A 22,097-nucleotide genomic window follows, 5' to 3' on the forward strand; every position below is an offset into this window, starting at 1 on the left:
TTTACAGTACATTTTAAAGGGAAAAACATTATGGAATGAAAACATCTACTATAACTATAAGCAAGTAAATTACACAAATTTATAAGCATATTCATACTAATTATTCTAAATTTATCAAATTTAAAAATGATACTATAAGACATCCCTTAATTTTCATGGATTTTATTACAATAGTACGGTGTTGAAATTTAGTAAAATAGTATCAAACCAAATGGATAACGTGCAGCAATATAAGTGAAATAACTTTTGTGACACATTATTAGACTTTTCAAAGACAGCACATGATTCTAGACTATTCGAAAAACTATTGCATCGAGTTATAGTCAAATAATATCTACTTATAAATATGGTTGATTTTAGACTTTTTGCCGTTTTTTTTTTTTTTTTTTTGTTCTTTATTCAATTAAACATCTAGAATTTTTGTTGCTGATCTTTTATTCTCTAAGTATTTGCTTAATATGATCCCACTACACATTACCAAAAAATATTATATTTATAACTTGTACTACTAATATAACTATCATTTGCCCTTCACAATATATTTGTTAATTATTAGTGTTAACAATATTACTGGTATGAAGCACAATGAATAAGCATTTTAGCAAATATAATAATTTTGTCATATGCTTAGAGCATCCACAACGGATGCCCTAGTAAAAGCCCTAGTGAGATCCCTAGTGGTTGTCATATCAGCATGTCCTATCTTTCTGCAATGGTAGAGCCCTAGTGGATGCCCTATCTCTTATCCACTTTTCATTTCAATTTTAAATCATTGTTTTTTAATTTTATTTTTAATTAAACTAAAATACCAAAACATATTATATTAAACACCACAAATACAAAAAAAAAACTACATTACTTTATTTAAAAGTGAAACTACATTACTTAATTTAATTGACTCGGATCCATTGTTGAAAGTGTGGATATTGAGAGAATAGAGAAGAGAAAGTGAAAGATTTGGTGTGTGAAAAGTGAAGAAAAATAGAGTATTTGTAGTGGTTTAATTAGGGTTTAAATAATTATAAAAAAAAAAAACAGAAAATGGTCGGGCTCGGGCTCGGGTATCGGCCTGCAATGGGCGCCCGATCTCACGCCCGATGGATCGGGCGAGAGATGGGACGCAACCGAACTCTCGGTCGTCCTCGGGCATGTCAAAGACTTGCAATGGATATCCGATCATGCCTGAGCCCGATCTCGGCTGATCGGGCGTGAGATCGGGCATCCACTATGGATGCTCTTAATAAGCAAACATACAAAATGCAAATCAAAATCAACACTCTCAAATTAATAAATATGACCCTAATAACTTTTATTGATGCATAGTAACTAGATAACAAAAACTGACATTTCAATAATGAAATGTCTTATTTTCAATTAAAAAGTCAATAATTATCCTGACATTATTATTTTTGTATTTGACATTCAAGACAACGAAAATATCCATGAAAATCAATAATTAAATAATTATATGAAGGTGATTATAGCCACGTGTGAGATGGGGCTATTGCGTCACATGTTTTAGTTGGTTCGTTACTTCACATTATTTTGGTTTGTGAAAGCGACAGTCATAAGGTCCCCACCATCACCGACGGCCTTTCATTCGATTTCACGTTGTCAATTTTATTGGTTTTAATTTAATATTAATATAAATATCCATATTATATAATGAATGTCACTTTACATAGTAATCAAATTTAATAGTAGGACAAACAAAAATTGATGGTTAACCTTGTGAATACGATATGATAAATTGATAAAACAATACTACTACATCTTTTATTTTGATGGATTGATTAATTTTGAATTTGTCTGATTATCTTATCAAATAATTAATCATATATTTTATAATTTAATTATATTCTCAAATTATTTATTTCCCATTTTGATAGGGTAGATAAAGTAATCTATCTTGGAGTTATACAATTAAAAAAAATCTAAAATGTGAGTTCTTATATTTTATTTATTTATCTTTGCTTCTAAAAGAAAAAAAAATACTTTCATATAATAATATAAGTGATCACATCGTCATCTTTAACTTTTTATTAATACTTTCATAAAATAATATAAGTGACACCATTTAAAGTCAGTTAGGCCCAAACATTTACTTTTACAATTAAAAATACATGTTATCAATATAAAGTATTTTTCTTTTTTACTTTCAATATAAATTATACTTCCTCCGTCAATCTGAATGTTTGTCCCATTTTTTATTTCTGTCCGTCCCATAAATGTTGTTTCATTTCATTTTTTACCATTTTTTGTAATTGGCCTCATATTCCATTAACACATTCCTACTCACATAAAACTATGTAAAAAATGGACCCACATTTCCATAATTTGTTCAACTCATTTTTCATTATATTTTTAAAAATTCGTGTCGGATCAAAGTGGGACAATATTTGGGACGGAGGGGAGGGAGTACTTATTAAAGTGAAAAATTTGTCAATTTTATGGTCAAATCAAATTCCATTGAACGTTAGTGAATTAAGATTAACATTGTTTTGTTACCAATTATAATAATCTCAAAATTCATCCATAATATCTTCTAATTTGGTGAATCTTAATTAAGTATGTTTTGTCACAAATTATAATATTCTCAATTTTCAAACTCCATCCATACTATAGTATCTTCTAATTACCCACCCATCATTAAGATGTGAATAAATATGGCATCCAATTACAATAGGAAAATCATGAATGGAATAAATAAATTCGTTTCCCTTTTTTCAAACATACAATATGATTTTATTTACCTAATAAAAATCAAATTAAAGTTTATTCTAAAACAAGAAATCAAATACACAACGCAGCTTCATCACTCTATAAATAATCCATCAGATCTTCGCTGTTCTCTCCACATACACAAAACCCACTTCAATTCGATCCCAATTTCGGATTTTTAAGCAACATTTCCCCTTTTTCTGCAAAATCTCGACGAATTTATCGAAGCTCCATAGCTGCAGATATTGAATCTCGATTGCCATTCGTTTCTGGTTAACTATTTTTCAATTTTTTCTCCGATTTTGGGGGTTTGATCGATTTGGGAAGACGCATGAGAAGGTTGGTCAAGCTGGGTATTTCGTCGAATTCCAACCATTTTATCACCTCAATTCACCTTTTTTCAAAAAACATTTTTTTACTATTCCTCCTGTTGTTGAGATTACCCAAGCTCCAATCGAGGTTGAGATCGATCGATTTCGCGAGTAATTTTAGTTGCAGTAGTAGCATTTGTTCCCTCTGTAGCGATCGCGGCCTCCATTGTTTGTTGAATTATGGATCCAAGCAGGTTTAATCGCCAATTGCGATCCAGTAAGTGTGTTTTTTGCTTTTGTAGTTATCGCTTATGATTAACTGGATTATTTTAATTGTTATAATAGCTCTGTTTTTAGAGTATTTTAGTGTTGTTTTAGCTGGATTTATGGTATTTTTTAATTCATAAGTCGTCTGGTTTGAGTGATTTTATCTAATTTCAATGGTTTGGGAGGAATCTAGTTGATGACATATGCTTGTTGTTTTCTACTTTATAGGAGTGTATAAATTGTTTGGAAGAAAATTAGAAAAAGCAATTTGTTAGTTTTGTGACAAATGCAGTCTTATATGAAATCTATGTACTTTTTAAAAGGTTCTTACTTGAGTAAATTTTCGCTGTGTAGATCTTTGTGATTCAAGCTTGGAGAGGAAATCGGCAGCCTCTCCATCAGTTATCGTCATAGGAGCTGGTTTTGCCGGCATTACAGCTGCACGGACTCTTCATGATGCCTCGTTTCAGGTATATATGCAGAGCTTCGGTTACTGTTTTCGTGGCTGAGGATACGTGTGCTGAAGGAAGTGATTTTGCAGGTGACCTTGTTGGAGTCTAGGAATAGGATTGGTGGCCGTGTTCATACGAATTATTCGTTTGGTTTCCCTATCGACTTGGGTGCCTCATGGTAATTGATGTTTGCTCGTACGCATTTTCATGTTGCAGGCATTGTATGCTACTTTTCGCTAACTGATGTATTCTTGTTCAGGTTACATGGGGTTGGCAATGAGAACCCATTGGCTTCGCTCATTGGGAGATTGGGACTACCACTTTACCGGACCAGTGGGGATAACTCGGTTTTGTACGACCATGATTTAGAAAGGTTCGATTTTTTTCCATCGCAACTTCATTGTGCCCATTTAAGTGCATACGCGACCTCTGTTATTTGAACTTGAGAAAGCATTTGACCTCAACTACTGTTTGCCTATTCGATCAATTGAACATCTTTTTGTGTTATTTACATTCATGATACGATTGGTGACTGTTTGTTTTTTCAGCTATGCCCTTTATGACAAGGATGGTAATCAAGTTCCGCAAGATTTAGTCGCAGAGGTTGGCGAAACATTTGAGGCCATCTTGAAAGAGGCACGTAACGACCATCTTCTCTTTATAGCGTAAATTGAATTTTTAGCATTCCTACTCCACAGAGCCTCTTTTAGATATTGGTTGTTCTGATTTCTGATTAGGTTTGCATTTTTCTTTTTCAGACTGATGTTATTAGACAGGAATTCAGGGAAGACATGTCTATTCAACGTGCTATCTCAATTGTTTTCGAGAGGAGACCAGACTTGAGGTTCTACATACACCAAATTTTGCATTTTTTATTTGTTTCGGATCTTGTGACAATTGTTAAGAGGTTGGGGGAATTTGTAGGTTGGAAGGTCTTGGTCATAAGGTGTTACAGTGGTACCTCTGCCGAATGGAAGGCTGGTTTGCTGCAGATGCCGATACTATTTCACTTAGAGGCTGGGATCAGGTTACTCACTCGCTCATACTTAAAATTTCGTTCTTTTGTAATAATCTTGAGGATCTTATTACCGTACATGTTAATATGTTCAATTAGTGATGAAATGAGTTCCTTAACAATTTATCGGCAAAATAAACATATAAACAACTTGCAATTAGCAACTAGACTTTAGCTCGTTCGATCATCAGGAATCAGAGTTTTTATTAACAGATTTTGTATTTGATTTATAGGAAGAGTTGCTCCCTGGTGGGCATGGGCTCATGGTCCGGGGTTATCTTCCTGTTTTAAATACTCTTGCAAAAGGTCTTGACATCCGCTTGGGCCACAGGTAACAGACAATCCACTTAGCTTTAATAAGTAATCCTCTCTGATATACAGTCTGAATCTAAAATTGGGTTTATTTTTTCTGGTTCGACTTTTAGAGTGACAAAAATCGTCAGAGGTCATAGTGGAGTAAAAATCACAGTAGACGATGGAAGAGTTCTAGTGGCAGATGCTGCCGTCATTGCTGTTCCTCTTGGTGTTCTGAAATCAAACAGCATCCAGTTCGAGCCGAAATTACCTGAATGGAAAGAAGAAGCAATCAGGGATATTGGAGTCGGGATTGAGAACAAGATAGTTTTGCACTTCGACACGGTCTTTTGGCCAAACGTAGAGTTCTTGGGGATTGTTGCTGAAACTTCTTACGTGTGCAGCTACTTTCTCAATCTCCACAAGGCCACAGGGCATCGGGTCCTCGTCTACATGCCTTCTGGACAACTCGCCCGTGACATTGAGAAAATGCCTGACGAGGCTGCTGCGAAGTTTGCTTTTACACAACTTCAACGGATGTTTCCAAATGCTTCTGAACCGGTATATTTTGGCTCTATCTATTTCTGCATTGATGCTATTCTATATGCAATTCACTGAATTCTCACCGCCTCATTGCATTATACGAGTTTTTTACTCCCCTCCCGATTTTTGGATGATCTCACATGTAACACTAAATATTCTACTATTTCTTGAGATCCTGACAAACTCTTGTTCATATATAAACATGCAGGTCGAGTACCTCGTTTCCCATTGGGGCACGGATGCAAATTCATTGGGCTCCTATAGCTATGATACAGTAGGAAAATCCCACGATCTGTATGAGAGGCTGCGGGTCCCAGTCGACAACCTGTTCTTTGCTGGTGAAGCGACAAGTATAGATTTTCCGGGATCCGTCCATGGTGCATATTCGACTGGTTTGATGGCTGCTGAGGACTGCAGGATGCGCGTCTTGGAGCGCCACGGAGAGTTGGATCTCTTCCAGTCTGTAATGGGCGAGGACATTCCAGTTTCGGTCCCACTGTTGATCTCGCGTTTATAAGCTCTGCGCATCTGCTTCTGTGGAACTCCCTTGTCGATTTTTGCTGGGACGAGGTACTGATTGCTATGTGAGAAACTGTGGTAGCCGGGAGGTCGCCTCGTTCGAATGATCAGAGTATCAGTTGATGAACTCTTCAGCCAGTAGAAATCAGTCTAGAAATATGGATTCTTGATTAAGCTGAGTTCCTATATATGATTGTTTATGTATCAAACTTGATATGATATACTGTACTACAATATTGTGAAACACTGGTTATGATTATGATTAGAGTATTTGCTAATTGATAGGTGTGGATTTCTTGGAGATGTGTGTGTTTTAGTTAAGAATGACAATTTTCGACACAATACGAAAACACGACAGGAACACATATGATCTGCACAAATGATTATCGTATCCGATCCTCCAATTCTTCGATAAGTTGTACGCGTAGATTTCATGTCGACTATATGCCTCATCCAACGGAAGTGTTCCCATTGCCCTGATTCGGCTGAGCCGAATGGAACCCGAAGTTGAAAAGGTCCGTCGGCTGCAAAAATTACAAATATGCCACTGGATATGAGCTTCAAGCCGCGAGATGATCTTACACGAGTTTTTGTGGTGCAAGAATTCTTGAAATTTTTGCATAGTCATATAATGGTTCTAGATGTCTGCTCTGATGGGCATCAGAGTAGACATCTGGAAGCATTGCAAGTGTGAGAAACACACCTGAGGCGATGCACTTTGCATCGAGTGAAAGTTCATGTAGTTAGCATACTGCTCTTGAAAACTCGAGGTCGGAATTTGGTTCAGATAATTAACCGGGTTCGGCATTGGTTTATGAGGCCCGACTGGAGCTTGGCTCGGTCCGTTCGTAGCTTGGTCAACGAGGGGCAAGCGCGACAAGCGCATTAGGTTTTGGATCCCCGGCAGCATGGTTGGCCCGATTCCCATCCCTACACGCGACATGTAGTGCTGCATGCCCGGAAGCATCATCGGCGCCATCCCCCTCCCCATCCACATCAACTACAACAACAAACATAGATTGAAACCAAAAACTCATCATAATCCACACCAGATCAGTTAGCTACCTGAATCTGCAGCTGCAAGGCCTTCATATACTCGATCGCCTCGTCTAACATGGACGCCTTGTCCGACTGCACGAGAGAAAGGGCTCAAACAACGAAACAACCAAATAGGCACAGTCCATTTCAAGAATCTTGAATTCTTGTTGTACCTTGTTGGCGTGAGGGATGAGCTCTTGCAAAGCCTTCATCTTCTCGTTGATCCGGTCCCTTCGCCTCTGCAAGGAAACACAACGACGCAGATGAAAATATCGACCCAACAAACACGAAGAATGACCATTTTTGTCTAAACTATGATCAATTCTTACTCTCTCAGACATGTTATGCACTTCAGCCACACGGCTCCTACGAGCAGCCCCGATCTTTGCCTTGTTTCCCGCAGCCGACTCCGACTCAGTCGCCTACACAACCATCTTTCAACCTCAATCCTAAGATCAATCAGCTAAAAATTAAGCAAAAAATTAAGATTGTTACACACATCACTCGGGCATTCGGACTCATCCATGTCACGGCTCTTCCTCTTGTGCCTGCTCGTCTCATTCGACAGGCTGCTCGTTTTCCACAGGCTACTACTACCAGATCCACCAGAGGCCGACGTCCTAGCCTGCCCGGGAGCCTCCCTCTCCACGCCCTCGTTTAACGCCCTCCCGACCCCAGAGCTAGAAGCCCAACTCATGTCAACTTCATTCACAACTTGGTTGCTCGCACAATGGCTCGACCCGACAGTCATTCCAGAGCACTCCAGGCTTTTCCCGGGCACCTCAAATCTCAGAGGTGGAGGCGGAGCAAAGCCTTCGGATGGAGGGATCTCAGACAAGAAATTAGCACAGAATTCCCTCTCAAATGATTCATCAATAGGGCAATCAATCCATGAAACTGCCCCATCACCATGTGATTGCTTTGCTTGTTTCCTATTGGTTTGACTATGCAACACAACCTCCCCATTTTGCCACAACAGCTCAACCAACTCATTCTCTAATCTGCAAACACAAGCAAAAGATGAATTCGAGCCACGGATCACGTGTAAAGACCGAGGTCTAGGGTTCGGAGACGAACAACAAAGCTTACCCAAGAGGTTTTCTTTGAAGAGGGACAGGGAATTCACCTCCAGCATCAGTGTTCCAATCAGGAAGACAAGAATCCATACCTTAAAAATTCTGCCTGAAATGGAATGAATAATATCAATTGTTTATAGTAGTAAAAAGTCAGATCATCAATAATGGAGTAGTAGTTTATTCTGTTTTACTTAAAAAGGAAACAGCTATGATTGCCATCATCCACACTTTTTTAACTCAATCAATCACCTATTTCTTTCAAGATCAGATTTTTTTCACCCTCTCTCTCTCATTCTCCCTCTCAGATAGATCAATATGTTTCTTACAAGAACCAAGAAGCTATGGAAATCTGAGATTACCTCTGGTAAGATATCAAGACCAATAAAAATCGAATCTTGATAACCTCTGGCAACTCAAGCAAGAACAATTTCAATGTTCAAGAATCAGACAAACAATCCACCAAAAAAATCCCTCATTTAAAAGAAAGGAAACATTTGCTAGAAAAAACAGAACACATTCAACCAACCATCACTATAAACAAGAAAAAAAGAACATATTTTTCTCGAAAAAAATCGAATCTTGATAACCTCTGGCAACTCCAGCAAGAACAATTTCAGTGTTCAAGAATCAACAAACAATCCACCAAAAAAATCCCTCATTTAAAAGAAAGAAAACATTTTTGCTAGAAAAAACAGAACACATTCAACCAACCATCACTACACACAAGAAAAAAAGAACATATTTTTCTCGAAAAAAATCGAATCTTGATAATTAGCCACACAAAATCAAGAATCACTCTAACCTTTCACACGCACAAACACACACACTAGAGGTGCTGAGGTGACACTTCTGAAAGAGAAATAGCAGCAGCAGCTGCTGGGAAGAAGAGTGATTGATGTCAGCATCAGCCAAGTTTTGATTGGTTAAGCTGGATCGCGTGGGCCCGGCTGCGAGAATGAAACAGCTGTGTGTGAGAGAGATCTACAGCTTCGATCTCGATAGAGGTGTGATCAACAAATGAGCGCCCAGCTCGCCACGTGGAGTTGTCCGATTTTTGGCTGCGGATTTAATAATTCTTTCTTTAATGGAGTAATTATTGTTAGTAGTATGTTAACTTTACACCTTATCTATTTGGGGTTAAGTGAGTATTACTATATCAAGAATTTTGTGTAGAATTTTGAGAAAGTAGATAGAGATCGGATGGGAATATCTTTTGTTGTTGAAGAAAGATTAGATTCGTTGGCCCCATTTTTTTTGGGGCGAGTGAAAAATGAAAAAAATATATTCCTAATACGAAAAAATAACTATGTAGATATTTCATAGTATTATATTTTTCAAACAATTTCAAAAGTCCCGATTTAGCTGATCCTATAAAATAATTGTATCTATAACGAAAATTAATTATAAAGAGAAGAAAAAAAATTTAATTTTTCGGACTGGCCTAAACTCAAATCCGCATTCATTCGTAGACATATTGCTGATGATTCATCTTGCAGCAGCTATGGCCTGTGGTGCTTGTGAAGAAAATATGGAACATATCTTTCGCTCTTGTCCCAATGTAGCAGCAGTTTGGTGTTTGGAGCTCTCTCGTTCCCCCCAACAAACGCAACAGGTTTTTCTCCCTGCCTTTTGACATTTGGCTCATGGAAAACCTTAATGATAAAAATAAAACTGATGATGGTGATTGGGGCTGCATATTTGGTTTGGTGGTGTGGAAATTATGGTATTCTAGGAATGATATTGTATTCCAGGATGCGAGCTTTAATGGTTCAACAATTATAGCTCAGTGTCGAGCTTGGGGAAGGGCTGTTAGATCTAATGAGATTAAGAAGCAGACTGTTAAGAATAGAGTCACTAAGCTCATCCAATGGTTCGCTCCCACTCAGGGCTGCTGGAAATTGAACACTGATGGCGCAGTTAAACTCTCGACAAAAGAAGCATCTGCTGGTGGTGTCATTAGGAACTCAAACGGAGAGTGGTTTTTGGGATATGCCCGACGCCTTGGGGAAAGCTGTGTGTTGACTGCCGAGTTGTGGGCTATATACGATGGCTTAAAGCTTGCATGGAAGCACAAACTTCAAAATGTTGTTGTGGAATGTGATAATATCACCGTAGTGCTCATGGTTAACTCAAGGAGGAATGAAGGCTGCAACTATAGCATTGTTAGACACATTTGGGCTTTGATTGATAAAGAGTGGCATGTAGAGGTTAAACATGTCTATCGCGAAGCAAACCGGGTGGCATACTTTATAGCTAACTGGGGTTTGAAGATGCACGAGATCTTTCAACTGCTAAACGATCCTCCAGCAGGCGTCGATCATCTACTTCTGCTAGATAAGATAGGTGAGTCTGTCTCTCGATCTATTGCTGCCTAAGCATTTGTATCTCTAGAGCTTTGGCTCTCCTCTTATAACCAAAAAAAAAATAGTACTGAAGTTGCTACTTTCATTCAGAACTTCTTGTTCTCCTTTTCGATTCTTTCTGGTCCTTGAATCTTGAGATATTTTCTTATTTATTTTATTCCTCTTTTTGATTGGCCAAATTCCATTCCTCTGCATTTTTTATATGCGCTACAGCTGATTTTATTTGATTTTCTAAATGTCATCTGAGATAAGTTTACATCCAAATATCAACATAGTCCTATCCTAGTCCAAGCCCAAACATTAGGCAAATCCACATCCCTGTATTCAACTAAACACAACTAAACAACTACAACCATTCAAATTAAAGTACATTTGTTCATCATACCATTGCTTCCACAATATATGTGGGCAAATCAGAGAGAAAATCAAATTTAGGGGAGAGGAAGAGAAACATAAAGAGATCTACAGAGCCTGTAAAAAAAGGGCTAGTAGAACCCTAGAAAATTCAACATACAAAGTTTTTTTTTATTACAAGCTTCCTCTGAGACAACCATCTCCCAACCTGCATTACTACCCCTATCCTATCGGTTGACGACGCCACCGACTTTCCTAATTTCTACAGACATTAGGAGGAAGTCAAACTGACAGAGATATAACGAACACCACCACCGGCGATGCCTTACCTTAGGCTGTACATTTCACCCTTAAGAGTCAAAGGTTTCAATCCAGAGTTACAGAAAAGAAAGCTCTTTAGATTTAAAAGCATACAAGAGCTTCCGACATGAACTCACAGTCATGTAAGATAGTATAACAATAAAAACGAAGCAGAAAACAAATGCTTTCACAGACCTAAAAGAGAGGAGGAGGAGACACCGCCAGAGTGGACCGTCTGGTTGGAGGAGATCTTTGGAGTTGGAAGAGACTAAAACATAGAATCTTGAGGCGTTAAAATCTGCCCGACATATACACATACTGTCTCAATCTCTGTCACAACAAGACTTGGAACAGAGCTCAAATGAAGAACAAGCCAACAGAATAGCTTCCAGATATTTTCCATTTCAGCCTCTGACAGACTCGGGGTTTATCTGTCCGCTGTTTCCACCATGAGCATTAAATCCAGTAACGGGCATGGACCTCTGGGCGAAATTCAGTAGCAACTTCTTCTGACTCTCATCAGTATGAGGCAGACTAGCACGAAGAAGTTCCACGGGCATCTCTCTACTTACAGCCTTTGCAGCCTCTGGACCAATTGCCTCTGTGTTCGGTGCATTCTGAACAACTAACGACTGCACAATACTGTCATACTTGCTCACACAGTATTTTGTCAGGAGACCGAAGAAGGCATCGAAAGAAGCCTGCCAAAGTGCAGGATTAGGGATGCTGTAGTTTCCGCCAAACTGAGGATCTCTTAACAGGGTTGTAGCTCTTTCTAAAACAGACTTCAAAATGACTGATGCACCATCTCCAGCAGGACTGCCTACTGGACGAAGTGGCGGCTGTTCGGAGGAACAAACAACTGCAGCAAGACAAGCACTGAGTGAATTAAGATCCATTCCACTAACACATAGAGAGACTCTTTTGGCAAGATCGTTGATGGTAATAGTTGCTTCTGCATCAGATGGCAAGCCACCAAACAAAAATCTTAGATGGCGGAAGATGGCCATGCAAACTATTCGAGCCAGCTCACTACCAGGAATGAGTAGCTGAAGAAACTTTGAAATAAGTTTTCGGCCTTTGGACAAGGAAACTATTCGTAGAAACACTATATCATCCTTGGGGGAGAGACCCACAGCATTTCCATTTTTTCCCAAGGGATCAACTAGCTGAAGAGATGCAGCTAATCCTTCTAATAGAACATGACGTTTCCGCTTGAGCTGGCTCCCACCATCTTGAGGTTGAGTGAACTGTAACAGCCGATCAATGTCATCGACCTCAAGAAGAAGACTTAACCCATCTTCAGTAGTTATCCTAGCAGCAAGCATTGGCTCCTCTTCCAAAGGCTTCTCAGATAATTTCTGTTCAGCATTACCATCCCCACAGGCAGAGGGAGGAGGGTCAACTTCAAGAAGTGGACGAGGCCTGCGAATTGAAGAGAAGCAAACCCTTCCAAGAGCATCAACATGGAGATGTGGCTGTTGTTCAGAACTGTTACGGGAACGAGAAGATTGTTCTTTCTGGTGAGATGGGCAAAAACGAAACCTTGACCTTGTTTCAGCAGATTTCTTAGCAAGACTTGCTTGATGGTAATAATCGTCCACATACGGATCACTCCCATGGGTAGCAGCAAGCTGCATCTTAAGAATGCTCTCAATCTCTTCAGCAGTCATGTACTTAGATTTAATTTGTGGAAAATTAATCTCACTTTTATGGCTGCTGCTAGCATCAGACCCTTGATGGGAAAATCTGACAGAGTGTCTGCTCTTTCCAGATTTAGGTTTTGCTTCTTTCTTTTCTGCTAATCCATACTTGCTTAACTGTGCAGGAGAGGGGTAGGTATTATATATTTGTGACTGTAATGCTGAAAAATGGGCTAATGATGGTTGAAATGAAAGTTGTCCTCTCTGCTGCTGTGGGGACAGCAGATGTGATGGTAATAACCCATTTTGAAACTGATGCTGCATAATATTGTTTAAGAGAATAGACTGATCCCCATGAAGAACACCAGCGTGACTACTCCATTGATTTTGATGTTGATTGTGACGTGAGATATTGGGTGAGGATAAACGTGACATGTTTGGGTTATAATGGTATCCATGTGGCAGGCCAGACATATGGAGAGCAGAATTAGCTAATGAAGAGTTGCTCGAAGAAGAGAAAGGCAACTGAAGTCCACCAGAAAGAGATGACAAACTAATACGATGAGCACTATTTGGTGAAGCTTGTTGTGATCCTGGTGGAGGGAAAGAAGTGAATGCTGATTTTGGGACTAAAATAGGCTCACTAGAACAGTGTTGAAGCATTTGCTGCTGCTCAGGGTATGATGAAGTTCTATATAATGGTGTAGACTCTTGGCGGTACAATGAAGAACGATGTGGCTGTGATGACCATCTCTTGTTTTCCTCATAGCATTCTGAGTCTGACATGTGATGGTCAACCCAATCGGGAAAATCTGCTTCTCGTGCCCATTCAGTAGCTGATGAACCTGAAATGACAAAACATTAATCACAAAATTGTATGATAATTCATGAAATAGAAGGGCGAAAGAGAATACAAAGGAGAGGTAAGGAATGAGAACTTTTATGGTTCTAAACTCCCAACACAAGGAGAACAATATGGGCACACGGCATTTAAAACCAACGACCTGTCTATGGAGAAAATGGCACTTGTTATTGCTAAACATACTTCAACATGAACATGCTGCAACAGTAGCAGCAGTGCCCTAGAATCTGATTTCCCATAATATGGGTAACATTAACAATGAAGTCCTAAAGATTCTTCCTTCGCAAAGCAGTATCGTTCACAAAGTCCGCAATAAACCATATCTAATGAAGGACAACAGGCCCTTTGGTGACTAGAGTGTGAGCGGGTAGGGGTGAAGAAACACACATAATTAAAAATTTATGATTCGAAATAACCTAGGTCATAAGTACATACTTTCCCTTGAGAAAGATCCAGATCCTCGATCACCAATAACACCAGGATGCCTAGGTCCAGAAACAACTTTGTTTAACTGCAAAAGAATATAACAAAATAAATAAATACTACTCCATAAAGCAATACATGAACAAGCATCCGAAGAACCAGAATACGCCTACATACAAGATCCGAAGGACAAGTCAAATGCAACTTACCTTAGCAAATGTAGTAGCCAGATCATCTATTTCAGATAATGGTCCTAATCCTGATCCCTGTAAAAAAGAACAAAAGCATACAATTAATACCAAAGCACTCATTGCTCAAAGTCAAACAAAGAATTTGCCAACAAAACAGCTTAAAATCTACATATGACTAATAAATTACCAGCAGAAATGTACAATCTACAATCATAAAAATAGTTCCACAATGAAAACAAACCAATTCTTTTACTATCATTTTTACAGCTCACCTCATCTTTGTCAAACAAATGATACTCATTGAGATCATCTTCCCCACCAATTCTGCCTTCAACTCCAGAAGCAAACCCATCCTCATCTTCAAATCCCCCCAATTCCACTTCATCCACCGCACCTTTCCCAAAAAAAGTATACTGCGCAGCATCAAACCGCGCCGAATCTGCATCAAACAATACACAAACAACAAAATCAATCCACCAAGCTCGGCGCCCTAATTTCCACAACAAAATCGGTAAAAACAAAATCGCGAACCAGAAAATGAGCTGCTGGATTGGTCGGTGAAGTCGCTGAGATCCTTCCATCCAGATCTCTCCATAATCACGAAATTAATTATGAAAACCCTAGCTGCAATCGCATGAATTGTGAAATTGAAAACACAATTACCACCGCCGATAATTAGGGTTTTGATGCCGACGACGAAATCAGTCACTGTTTCGCAAACAGTAAGCTGTTGCCCGTGCCCATATTTATGTAACAGAGAGAGAAGAGAGAGAGAAATGGTGTATATATAAAAATTGTATGTATATTCGCAGAGAAGAAGATAAGAAGAGAGAGAGATTATTAATTTATTATCTAATCTTTAATTAATAAAAAAAATTGATTGTATTAATTGGGCAGACGTAGTAAGTAAGAATTTAACATTGACTTTTTTCATCCACGTTCATAATACTCTCTCCGTCTGCGAATAGGAGTCTCATTCATTTCTAGCACGGATTTTCACAAATATTAAGAAAAGTGGATGGAAGAAAGTGAATGGAATATGAGTTCCGCTCATATATATTACTCCCTCAGTTCTATAGAAATTAGTCATATTTCTTTTTTCGTCCATTCCATAGAAATAGTCACATATCCATTTATGGTAATCTTTTTCTCCTTCTTTTTTACTTTTTAATTTTTGGATCCACCATCCATTACACAATTTCAACTATTTTTTCTCCTTCTCTATTACTTTACCAAATTACGCATTAAAACTCGTGTCAACCCTAAAGAGCCAATTTCTATGGTACAGATGGAGTAGTTTTAAATGATACGTGAGTGCAATGAGTTGGTGGAATGTGTTCATTTATAGTAATTATGAACCGGGACACTTATTCGCGGACGGACCAAAATGAAAAACCGAGACTTCTATTCACGGACGGGAGGGGTATTACGATATTCGTGCTTTATAATTTTTTAAATATTTTTTATATTTTGTGATCGTACGTTTTTAATTAATATAATAATTTAATAAACTAATTATGAGCACAATAAATTAAATAATTATAATATCAGAATCGACAATTTCGTGCATAGTGTTTGGATATTGGGGGAATCTTGATTTATATTCGAAGGGATTTAGTTATTTCTGTTTTTTATGATTGCGATTTGTGTTGTTATTTAATTAATATTGTCAATCCTTCGACATGTAACACTACCGACCATTTATATGATAATACATTAATATTGAGTTGTCGCTTGATCTAGGGTCCATTATTTTATTGTGATTTTTGGGGAAATGAAAAATATTTATTTTTCGAATTATCAATGTATTTTTTTCCATGTACGTCGACATCCCATGATTTTATTTAATTGTTGTGATATTTTCTATTGACTAGAGATGTAGAGTGTTTTTGTATATATATACAACTAAAAGACTTGACCTTAAATCAAAGGTTGATAACTTTAAGAATACGAAGCGTTTGTGTTAAAATAACACCTCTTAAAGTGACACCATATCATCACGTATCAACAATATTATAAACGTTACACAGTAATAGTATAAATGCTAGACAGCAATCTATAGATTATTGTATAGCATGTTGGATATTGTTGGCCGAGAAAAAATTATTGTATACTGTGTTGTATACTATTGGCCGAGAATTTTATTCTTGAGTATTTTTTATGGTTGTCACATGGCAGCTAATTATTCGTCCACGTGTACAACTGATTGGCTAGGAATTGTAGTATGGTGTTATATTTTAAGAGGTATTGTCATTTTAACGCACCCCACGAACCAAACATAAATATTTTTATAATTATTTACAATTATATTTATTTTGGGTTATAAAATTATATTTTGTCATAGAACCATGAAGCAAAATATTAAGGTGAGTGAGATACAAGAATTAATATGGAATAAATAAATAGATTGAAAAGGCAATTAAAATACGAAAAACTAAGACAAAGTGGTCCAGAAAATTATGAAACTTTGATTCTAATATACTTCAATATTCATTAATATACACAACATGTTAATCAATTAGCAATAAAAATGACAATTATCCATAAGTGACCTATCAACTAGGGTATCATATTATATATGAAAATGAAATATGATAATGAATAGAAAAAAATTATATAGAAAAATAAATAAAATCAAAGACATTATCATAATCAATGATAGCATGTAACAAAGATAAAACTCTTTTGGGAAAATATCTCAATTATTGCATTTCATCTACTCGTTAACACCATAACATGTAACACGTGCTAAAAATCACAAATATATATACAAAGAATCGAGATGTCACACAAGACCTATTTATTAACGATTAGTAACATCAAAATTTCAAATTACATCAAAATCAATACTTAATTGATAATTGATCGATTGTATTTTAGTCAAATTTTATTTTTATTAATTTATAAATTTGATGATTTTGATTATACTTTACAAAACACAAGAATATAACCATTGCTAAAATAATAGCCTATAATATACGAAACAAAAATAATATGAAAACGAAATTGCCGACTAATAAATCCCAAACTTATTTGGTCCACATATAAAAAAAAGGTGTTACTAACATTTTATTTTTGTATCACTCATGAGAATATTGGACCACTTAATTTGTTCTTGCACGATTAATGGGCTCTACACTTTGTTGATATAGACATGTAAGGGATGCCACATGACATGTTTTTCCACAATACTTATAAAGAACCCATCATTTCAATTTTTTTCTCTCTAATCATAAGAATTAGGTCTACAAGTAGAATAAAACTAAAGCTACTTTAAAATGCATAAGCTTTTTTTGAAATAAAATAACAACAATAATTATCACAATTTGCAATTGCAACCAACCTCTATTGCTTAAAAAGCAATCCAATTTAGTAATATTCAACATTGTTCCAATCAATAAAGACAAATGTCAAGACAAAGACAAGCAACTTACAAGTTGATAGTAATAATTTTCATTTCATTTTTAGGGCAATTGGCTATGCAATCAAAGACCCATGAAAATTCGGGCCGGGACGGCCCGAACTGACCACTTTCGAATGCTCTAACACTTAGAAACAAGGGTCAAGGGCCCAAGTTGCAATCCAATAACACATTTTTGTTCCAAGTATATATATAACTAATCATAAGTTATGGGAAAATTTGAGTGATAACAAGAGATTACTTAGAAATCAAAAGAAGAAAGTAATTTGGTTTGACATCTAGAGTTACACAAGGTATAAGGGTATGTATAAATGTGTTGCGAAATAATTCTATTTACGATTCAACCAACTTTAGAAGAGCCAATGCTTTTTCCTCCTTGTTCGTGTAGGAACCTCTGTCGAAATCCGAGTAACTCGTGTTAGATACTAGGTCACCAGTTCGATCTCACCAATGCATCCTAGCTAGAAAGAAACATATACTACTATATATAGTAGATGAAGATTGTTACCTCCCGCTTGATACAACGAATTATAGTGAACTTCGCTCCAAAAGCTTAGCCACAACTCTATAGAAAACGAGCACGGATAAGCAATTCAAATCTAATAGTATTCGTCTAAATTTATATGCGTGTACGACATTAATCTTAGAGCTGCCAAACCTCATGTCTATGCCCTCGGGTCTAAGGGATGACTAGGGCCAATTTAATGGTCCGGGCCCACTTCACAAATTTTTTGGCCCGGTCCAATATTTTTATTATGACTAACAAAGTCCGGCCCGACCTTACCCAGCATCGGGCTGGGCTGGTTTTGACACATGTACATTTTACGGTTCTTGATTTTCATTTTAATTACTCTCTCCGTCCCGCTTTAGCAGTCCCATTGACTTTTCTGCGCTCTTTTTGTAAAAATGATAAAAAATAGTTAAAGTGGAGAAATGATAAAGTAAGAGAGACAATAATGTAGATAAGACTCTTCTCTATATTATTCTCTCTCTTAATTTACCATTTCTCTTCTTTAACTATTTTTTATCATTTTTACAAAAAGAGGGCAGAAAAGTCAATGGGACTGCTAAAGCGGGACGGAGGGAGTAATAAGTAAGACTCGAACATAAACACAAGCTAATCCATGGCCAAAGAGTAGAAAACCACACGGGTGAAAAAGTTATGACGTGTCGTACCTCTGCACGGGCTTCTGTCCTTCGGGAGGATCTCAATGTAGCCGTTGTCACGGAATGAGGTGATCAGACATATTTTGGCTTCAAACTTCGGAAATACCAAAATAAGTTTCGAGTATAACGAATATTATCAAGCGTCTAACTGTAACTTACTCGATCTGCAGCTGCTTGCAGAGTAACATGATCTCCCCATTCGCCCAACCTACACTTCGAGTAACGTTATGTTAGTAGACACAACGAGATTCATATCACGGTACAAGGAAATCCAGGAGAAAAACGTCTGCACATCACACCTTTTCATCTTCTTCACATAGTGTTTGTACCTCATCGGGACATAACTTTCGTATAGCCTTCTGTGCCTTTTAAGCTGAACATAAGTAAGACTACTGTAAACGCATCGTATTTGACATAACGATGTAACAAACACAGCTTTGCATCTTCTGAACTAAACAAGAACTTGACAAGATGAAAGGTTTGGAAATTTTAACGAAGAATAAAACATAACGTGATAACGAGGAAGAGCAAAACTAGGATGAAACTTACCTGCTTGATAGCCTGCTTTCTTACGAACTTGTGGTAGTCTGGATTCTGAAACAGCTGATCAGCGAGGGCTCGAAACTGGAAAATAGCGACTAATTACAGATACAACCAGAGAAACTACATACATATATATCTAGACTCAGAAATTAAGAAAAATGTAAGAAACTCAAACATGTACACTGAAAATTAGTAGCCAACCTGACAGTTCCCGTCTCCCTCGATTTGCATTTCAGCTAAGCTATATGTCGCCAGCCTGATGAGAACGATAAAAAGACAATGGTAACTATAACGTAAAGATACCAAGGAAGTCCAAGTGGTTACATCATAAGCATTTCCTCGGGTTCAAGTTGATTATTTCATTATCGAGACTTTCATATACGCTAGTATCTAGAAAATGACAGATATAGATATCATCATCATCTGAAAGTGTGATATCTGACATTTGGTATGAATCGAGCATAGATGGTGCAGGAAGCGAAGAATATTATGAATTTTACTCTTTTGGTTCCTTCGTTTGGAAAGTCGAAGAAATTCAAGAATGTAGAAGTTGGGGTACTTAACTTTCAAGGCTCCTACCACTAAATGATGTAAGAATATAGTACAAGTGTTGAGATGAAGTAAAACCTTTGAGCTAGCCTCTCATGGTCTAAGGTCGCATCATTTGGATCGGGTATATCACCAATGACCCGAGGAGTGTGCTGCCAATACAACAAGCAAAGTAAGCGGACACATGGTTATCCCGATGACTTATTCTCAACTTAAGCATTGCATAATACATAGCAACGATTTCAAGAATCCCAGTATAACAATGCCGGGGCACCACTATCATCTTCACGAACACGAGACATACCATTGCAATCAAATCATAGTTAGCCGAGAAACAATGCAAACACCACTCCTACAGTCCTACTGCACTTCCCACACTAACATAATACTTACCTATCAGTACTCGTTGCAACGACAATTAGCCAAAATGCAGATCCACACAAGCTGTAAAAACACTAGGTTCGAGTCCAAGAACTTAAGCCACTCCCGATGACTAATTCTCAACTCAAGAATTTAGCTACACAAACGCATAATACAGAGCAACGATTTCAAGAATCCCAGTTTAACAATATCGAGACACCACCATCCACTTCACGAAAACCAGAATATCATTGCTAGCAAATCATAGTTAGCCACGAGAAACAATTGCACACACCACTCCTACTCCACTTCCCGCACAAACATACATACCTATCAGTAGACATTGCAACGAAAACTAGCCGAAATGCAGAACTACACAAGCTAAACAAACACTAGGTTCGAGTCCAAGAATTTAAGCCACTCCCAAATCCCCATAAACCACCAAATCAAGAATGCATACTTCAATTACAACAGAAATGAGTCAAACACACAAACAAGATTCAAGAAACGCCCAAAAACTCGAAACCAACAACCAAACCAGTGATCATACACACCGGAATCGAGTCCAAATGAGAGAGCCGTTTGCCAAGCTTGTGATTATCATAGCTTAATTTCTCCTCCTCAGCCAATATCTCAGCAATGGTGTGATCATCCTCTGTATCATGTGAGCTACTATTCAAACTCGAGCTCGAGCTCGCACTTGCATTTGCATTTCTATAGACATCACCCATACTACTATTCCAAATTCACCACTGCAACATCAAAACAAACGCCAAAATAGCCATTCAAATAGAGCCAACAACCAAATCAAATTCACAAACTCAGCCCCTAAATCACTAAATCACCAATTCACCAGAGTAGCAAAATCGAAAACCCACATGAAATCTTGATGTAAGATTCAAGAATAAGCATAATCAGAAGCTCCATAAGCATGAATTTGATAAAATTGAGCTAGAGAGCAAGAAAGAAGTGAACTTTGATTCAAGGAGGAGTCTTTACCAAAGAAAACACTCTTCAATTTCCTTTCTTTTCTTTCTTTTCCTTTCGATTACTTTGTTTGGAGTGAAGGTAAGGGAAAGTAAAAAAAAATGGATTTGGATTTTAGTAAACAAACAAAGGAATAAAGCGTGTCTTCTTGAAGTTCATGTTCTTGACTTGTGTGATTCAATAAAGTCTCACTGCTCACACCTAAATTTCAGTGTTAATTATGATTCTGTGCATATGTTCGAGAAAAGTCTGCGGCTAAAAAATGTTTCTGACGTAAATTTTTGCATTTATTCTTATCCACTTGCGAAATTTTCGATCAAGTAGAATTTAATTGTCACATTAAAATGGACTCTATTTATTCACTTCAATTTCCAATAGAAGTGTTAAAAATGTAAACTTTCTTATGTCTGGTATACATTTATGATTTTAAATTCAAATTTCAGTTTAAAATAATTCAGCTATTTAGTATATTAATTCAGAAGCACTGAATAAATAACCTATAAAAAAATAGTACTTCTCATCCCACTGCCCAATGTAGGACTTCCACTAGGATTTCCCGCAATAAAATAAATTCACAATTATTTAATTTACGGAATTAAAATTTACAGAATTAAAATGTCGACACGAAATATTGGAAAATTTGAAAACTTCATTAAAAAAATTACATAATACTTAAAAAAAAAACATAATTAAGTTAA

The 22,097-nt window shown here is 37.2% G+C and overlaps 4 protein-coding genes across 6 annotated transcripts; 1 reads left to right on the forward strand and 3 right to left on the reverse strand.

Moving 5' to 3' along the window:
• Positions 1-2,792: 2,792 nt before the first annotated feature.
• Positions 2,793-6,400, forward strand: LOC125194139 (polyamine oxidase 2-like). Its single transcript, XM_048092189.2, has 10 exons — positions 2,793-3,309; positions 3,654-3,769; positions 3,841-3,929; positions 4,011-4,124; positions 4,300-4,387; positions 4,510-4,595; positions 4,676-4,778; positions 5,000-5,097; positions 5,192-5,621; positions 5,812-6,400. The coding sequence occupies exons 1-10, from the start codon at positions 3,273-3,275 to the stop codon at positions 6,118-6,120; spliced, it is 1,470 nt and encodes a 489-aa protein (XP_047948146.1). The 5' UTR covers positions 2,793-3,272; the 3' UTR covers positions 6,121-6,400.
• On the reverse strand, positions 6,393-9,128 carry LOC125194140 (transcription factor PHYTOCHROME INTERACTING FACTOR-LIKE 13-like). Of its 2 annotated transcripts, XM_048092192.2 has the most exons (9): positions 9,039-9,118; positions 8,596-8,641; positions 8,250-8,342; positions 7,660-8,161; positions 7,490-7,582; positions 7,334-7,399; positions 7,188-7,253; positions 6,826-7,122; positions 6,393-6,646 (listed from the first exon to the last, which is right to left on the reverse strand). In XM_048092192.2, exons 3-9 carry the CDS (start codon positions 8,324-8,326, stop codon positions 6,572-6,574), a joined length of 1,176 nt encoding a protein of 391 aa, XP_047948149.1. In that variant the 5' UTR covers positions 8,327-8,342; positions 8,596-8,641; positions 9,039-9,118; the 3' UTR covers positions 6,393-6,571. The 2 variants fall into 2 exon arrangements, with proteins under 2 accessions (XP_047948149.1, XP_047948150.1); XM_048092193.2 differs by lacking the exon at positions 8,596-8,641 and having other exon boundaries at positions 9,039-9,128.
• A 1,945-nt stretch (positions 9,129-11,073) lies between these two features.
• LOC125193977 (Topoisomerase II-associated protein PAT1) lies at positions 11,074-15,188 on the reverse strand. The gene is made up of 5 exons (XM_048091952.2): positions 14,904-15,188; positions 14,645-14,811; positions 14,391-14,447; positions 14,194-14,269; positions 11,074-13,741 (listed from the first exon to the last, which is right to left on the reverse strand). The coding sequence occupies exons 1-5, from the start codon at positions 14,965-14,967 to the stop codon at positions 11,658-11,660; spliced, it is 2,448 nt and encodes an 815-aa protein (XP_047947909.1). The 5' UTR covers positions 14,968-15,188; the 3' UTR covers positions 11,074-11,657.
• A 2,829-nt stretch (positions 15,189-18,017) lies between these two features.
• LOC125193087 (OVARIAN TUMOR DOMAIN-containing deubiquitinating enzyme 11-like) lies at positions 18,018-21,616 on the reverse strand. Of its 2 annotated transcripts, none has more exons than XM_089070028.1 (10): positions 21,412-21,616; positions 20,967-21,164; positions 20,131-20,204; positions 19,705-19,759; positions 19,510-19,584; positions 19,260-19,333; positions 19,120-19,168; positions 18,970-19,054; positions 18,302-18,358; positions 18,018-18,187 (listed from the first exon to the last, which is right to left on the reverse strand). In XM_089070028.1, the coding sequence occupies exons 2-10, from the start codon at positions 21,141-21,143 to the stop codon at positions 18,144-18,146; spliced, it is 690 nt and encodes a 229-aa protein (XP_088926154.1). In that variant the 5' UTR covers positions 21,144-21,164; positions 21,412-21,616; the 3' UTR covers positions 18,018-18,143. The 2 variants fall into 2 exon arrangements, with proteins under 2 accessions (XP_088926154.1, XP_047946773.1); XM_048090816.2 differs by lacking the exon at positions 21,412-21,616 and adding an exon at positions 21,291-21,411.
• Between the last annotated feature and the right edge of the window lie 481 nt (positions 21,617-22,097).

Source organism: Salvia hispanica, chromosome 4 (genome assembly GCF_029641045.1).
Source record: "Salvia hispanica isolate PSC_SH4W2 chromosome 4, Shi_PSC_v1, whole genome shotgun sequence".
Taxonomy (NCBI): domain Eukaryota; kingdom Viridiplantae; phylum Streptophyta; class Magnoliopsida; order Lamiales; family Lamiaceae; genus Salvia; species Salvia hispanica.

Excerpts from the sequence above, each read along its gene's own strand:
- LOC125194139 (XM_048092189.2), top strand. The coding sequence starts at position 3,273 with ATGGATCCAAGCAGGTTTAATCGCCAATTGCGATCCA. Across the intron at positions 3,310-3,653 it reads TAATCGCCAATTGCGATCCA|ATCTTTGTGATTCAAGCTTG; the intron begins GTAAGTGTGTTT and ends TTCGCTGTGTAG. Across the intron at positions 3,770-3,840 it reads TTCATGATGCCTCGTTTCAG|GTGACCTTGTTGGAGTCTAG; the intron begins GTATATATGCAG and ends GTGATTTTGCAG.
- LOC125194140 (XM_048092193.2), bottom strand. The coding sequence starts at position 8,326 with ATGGATTCTTGTCTTCCTGATTGGAACACTGATGCTGGAGGTGAATTC. Across the intron at positions 8,162-8,249 it reads CTTCAAAGAAAACCTCTTGG|ATTAGAGAATGAGTTGGTTG; the intron begins GTAAGCTTTGTT and ends TTGTGTTTGCAG. Across the intron at positions 6,647-6,825 it reads TGCAAAGTGCATCGCCTCAG|CCGACGGACCTTTTCAACTT; the intron begins GTGTGTTTCTCA and ends TAATTTTTGCAG.
- LOC125193977 (XM_048091952.2), bottom strand. The coding sequence starts at position 14,967 with ATGGAGAGATCTGGATGGAAGGATCTCAGCGACTTCACCGACCAATCC. Across the intron at positions 14,812-14,903 it reads ATCCAGCAGCTCATTTTCTG|ATTCGGCGCGGTTTGATGCT; the intron begins GTTCGCGATTTT and ends TGTTTGATGCAG. Across the intron at positions 13,742-14,193 it reads TGGATCTTTCTCAAGGGAAA|GTTCATCAGCTACTGAATGG; the intron begins GTATGTACTTAT and ends TTGTCATTTCAG.
- LOC125193087 (XM_089070028.1), bottom strand. The coding sequence starts at position 21,143 with ATGGGTGATGTCTATAGAAATGCAAATGCAAGTGCGAGCTCGAGCTCG. Across the intron at positions 19,760-20,130 it reads CATGAGAGGCTAGCTCAAAG|GCTGGCGACATATAGCTTAG; the intron begins GTTTTACTTCAT and ends CGTTCTCATCAG. Across the intron at positions 19,055-19,119 it reads TGCAAGCAGCTGCAGATCGA|TTTGAAGCCAAAATATGTCT; the intron begins GTAAGTTACAGT and ends GTATTTCCGAAG.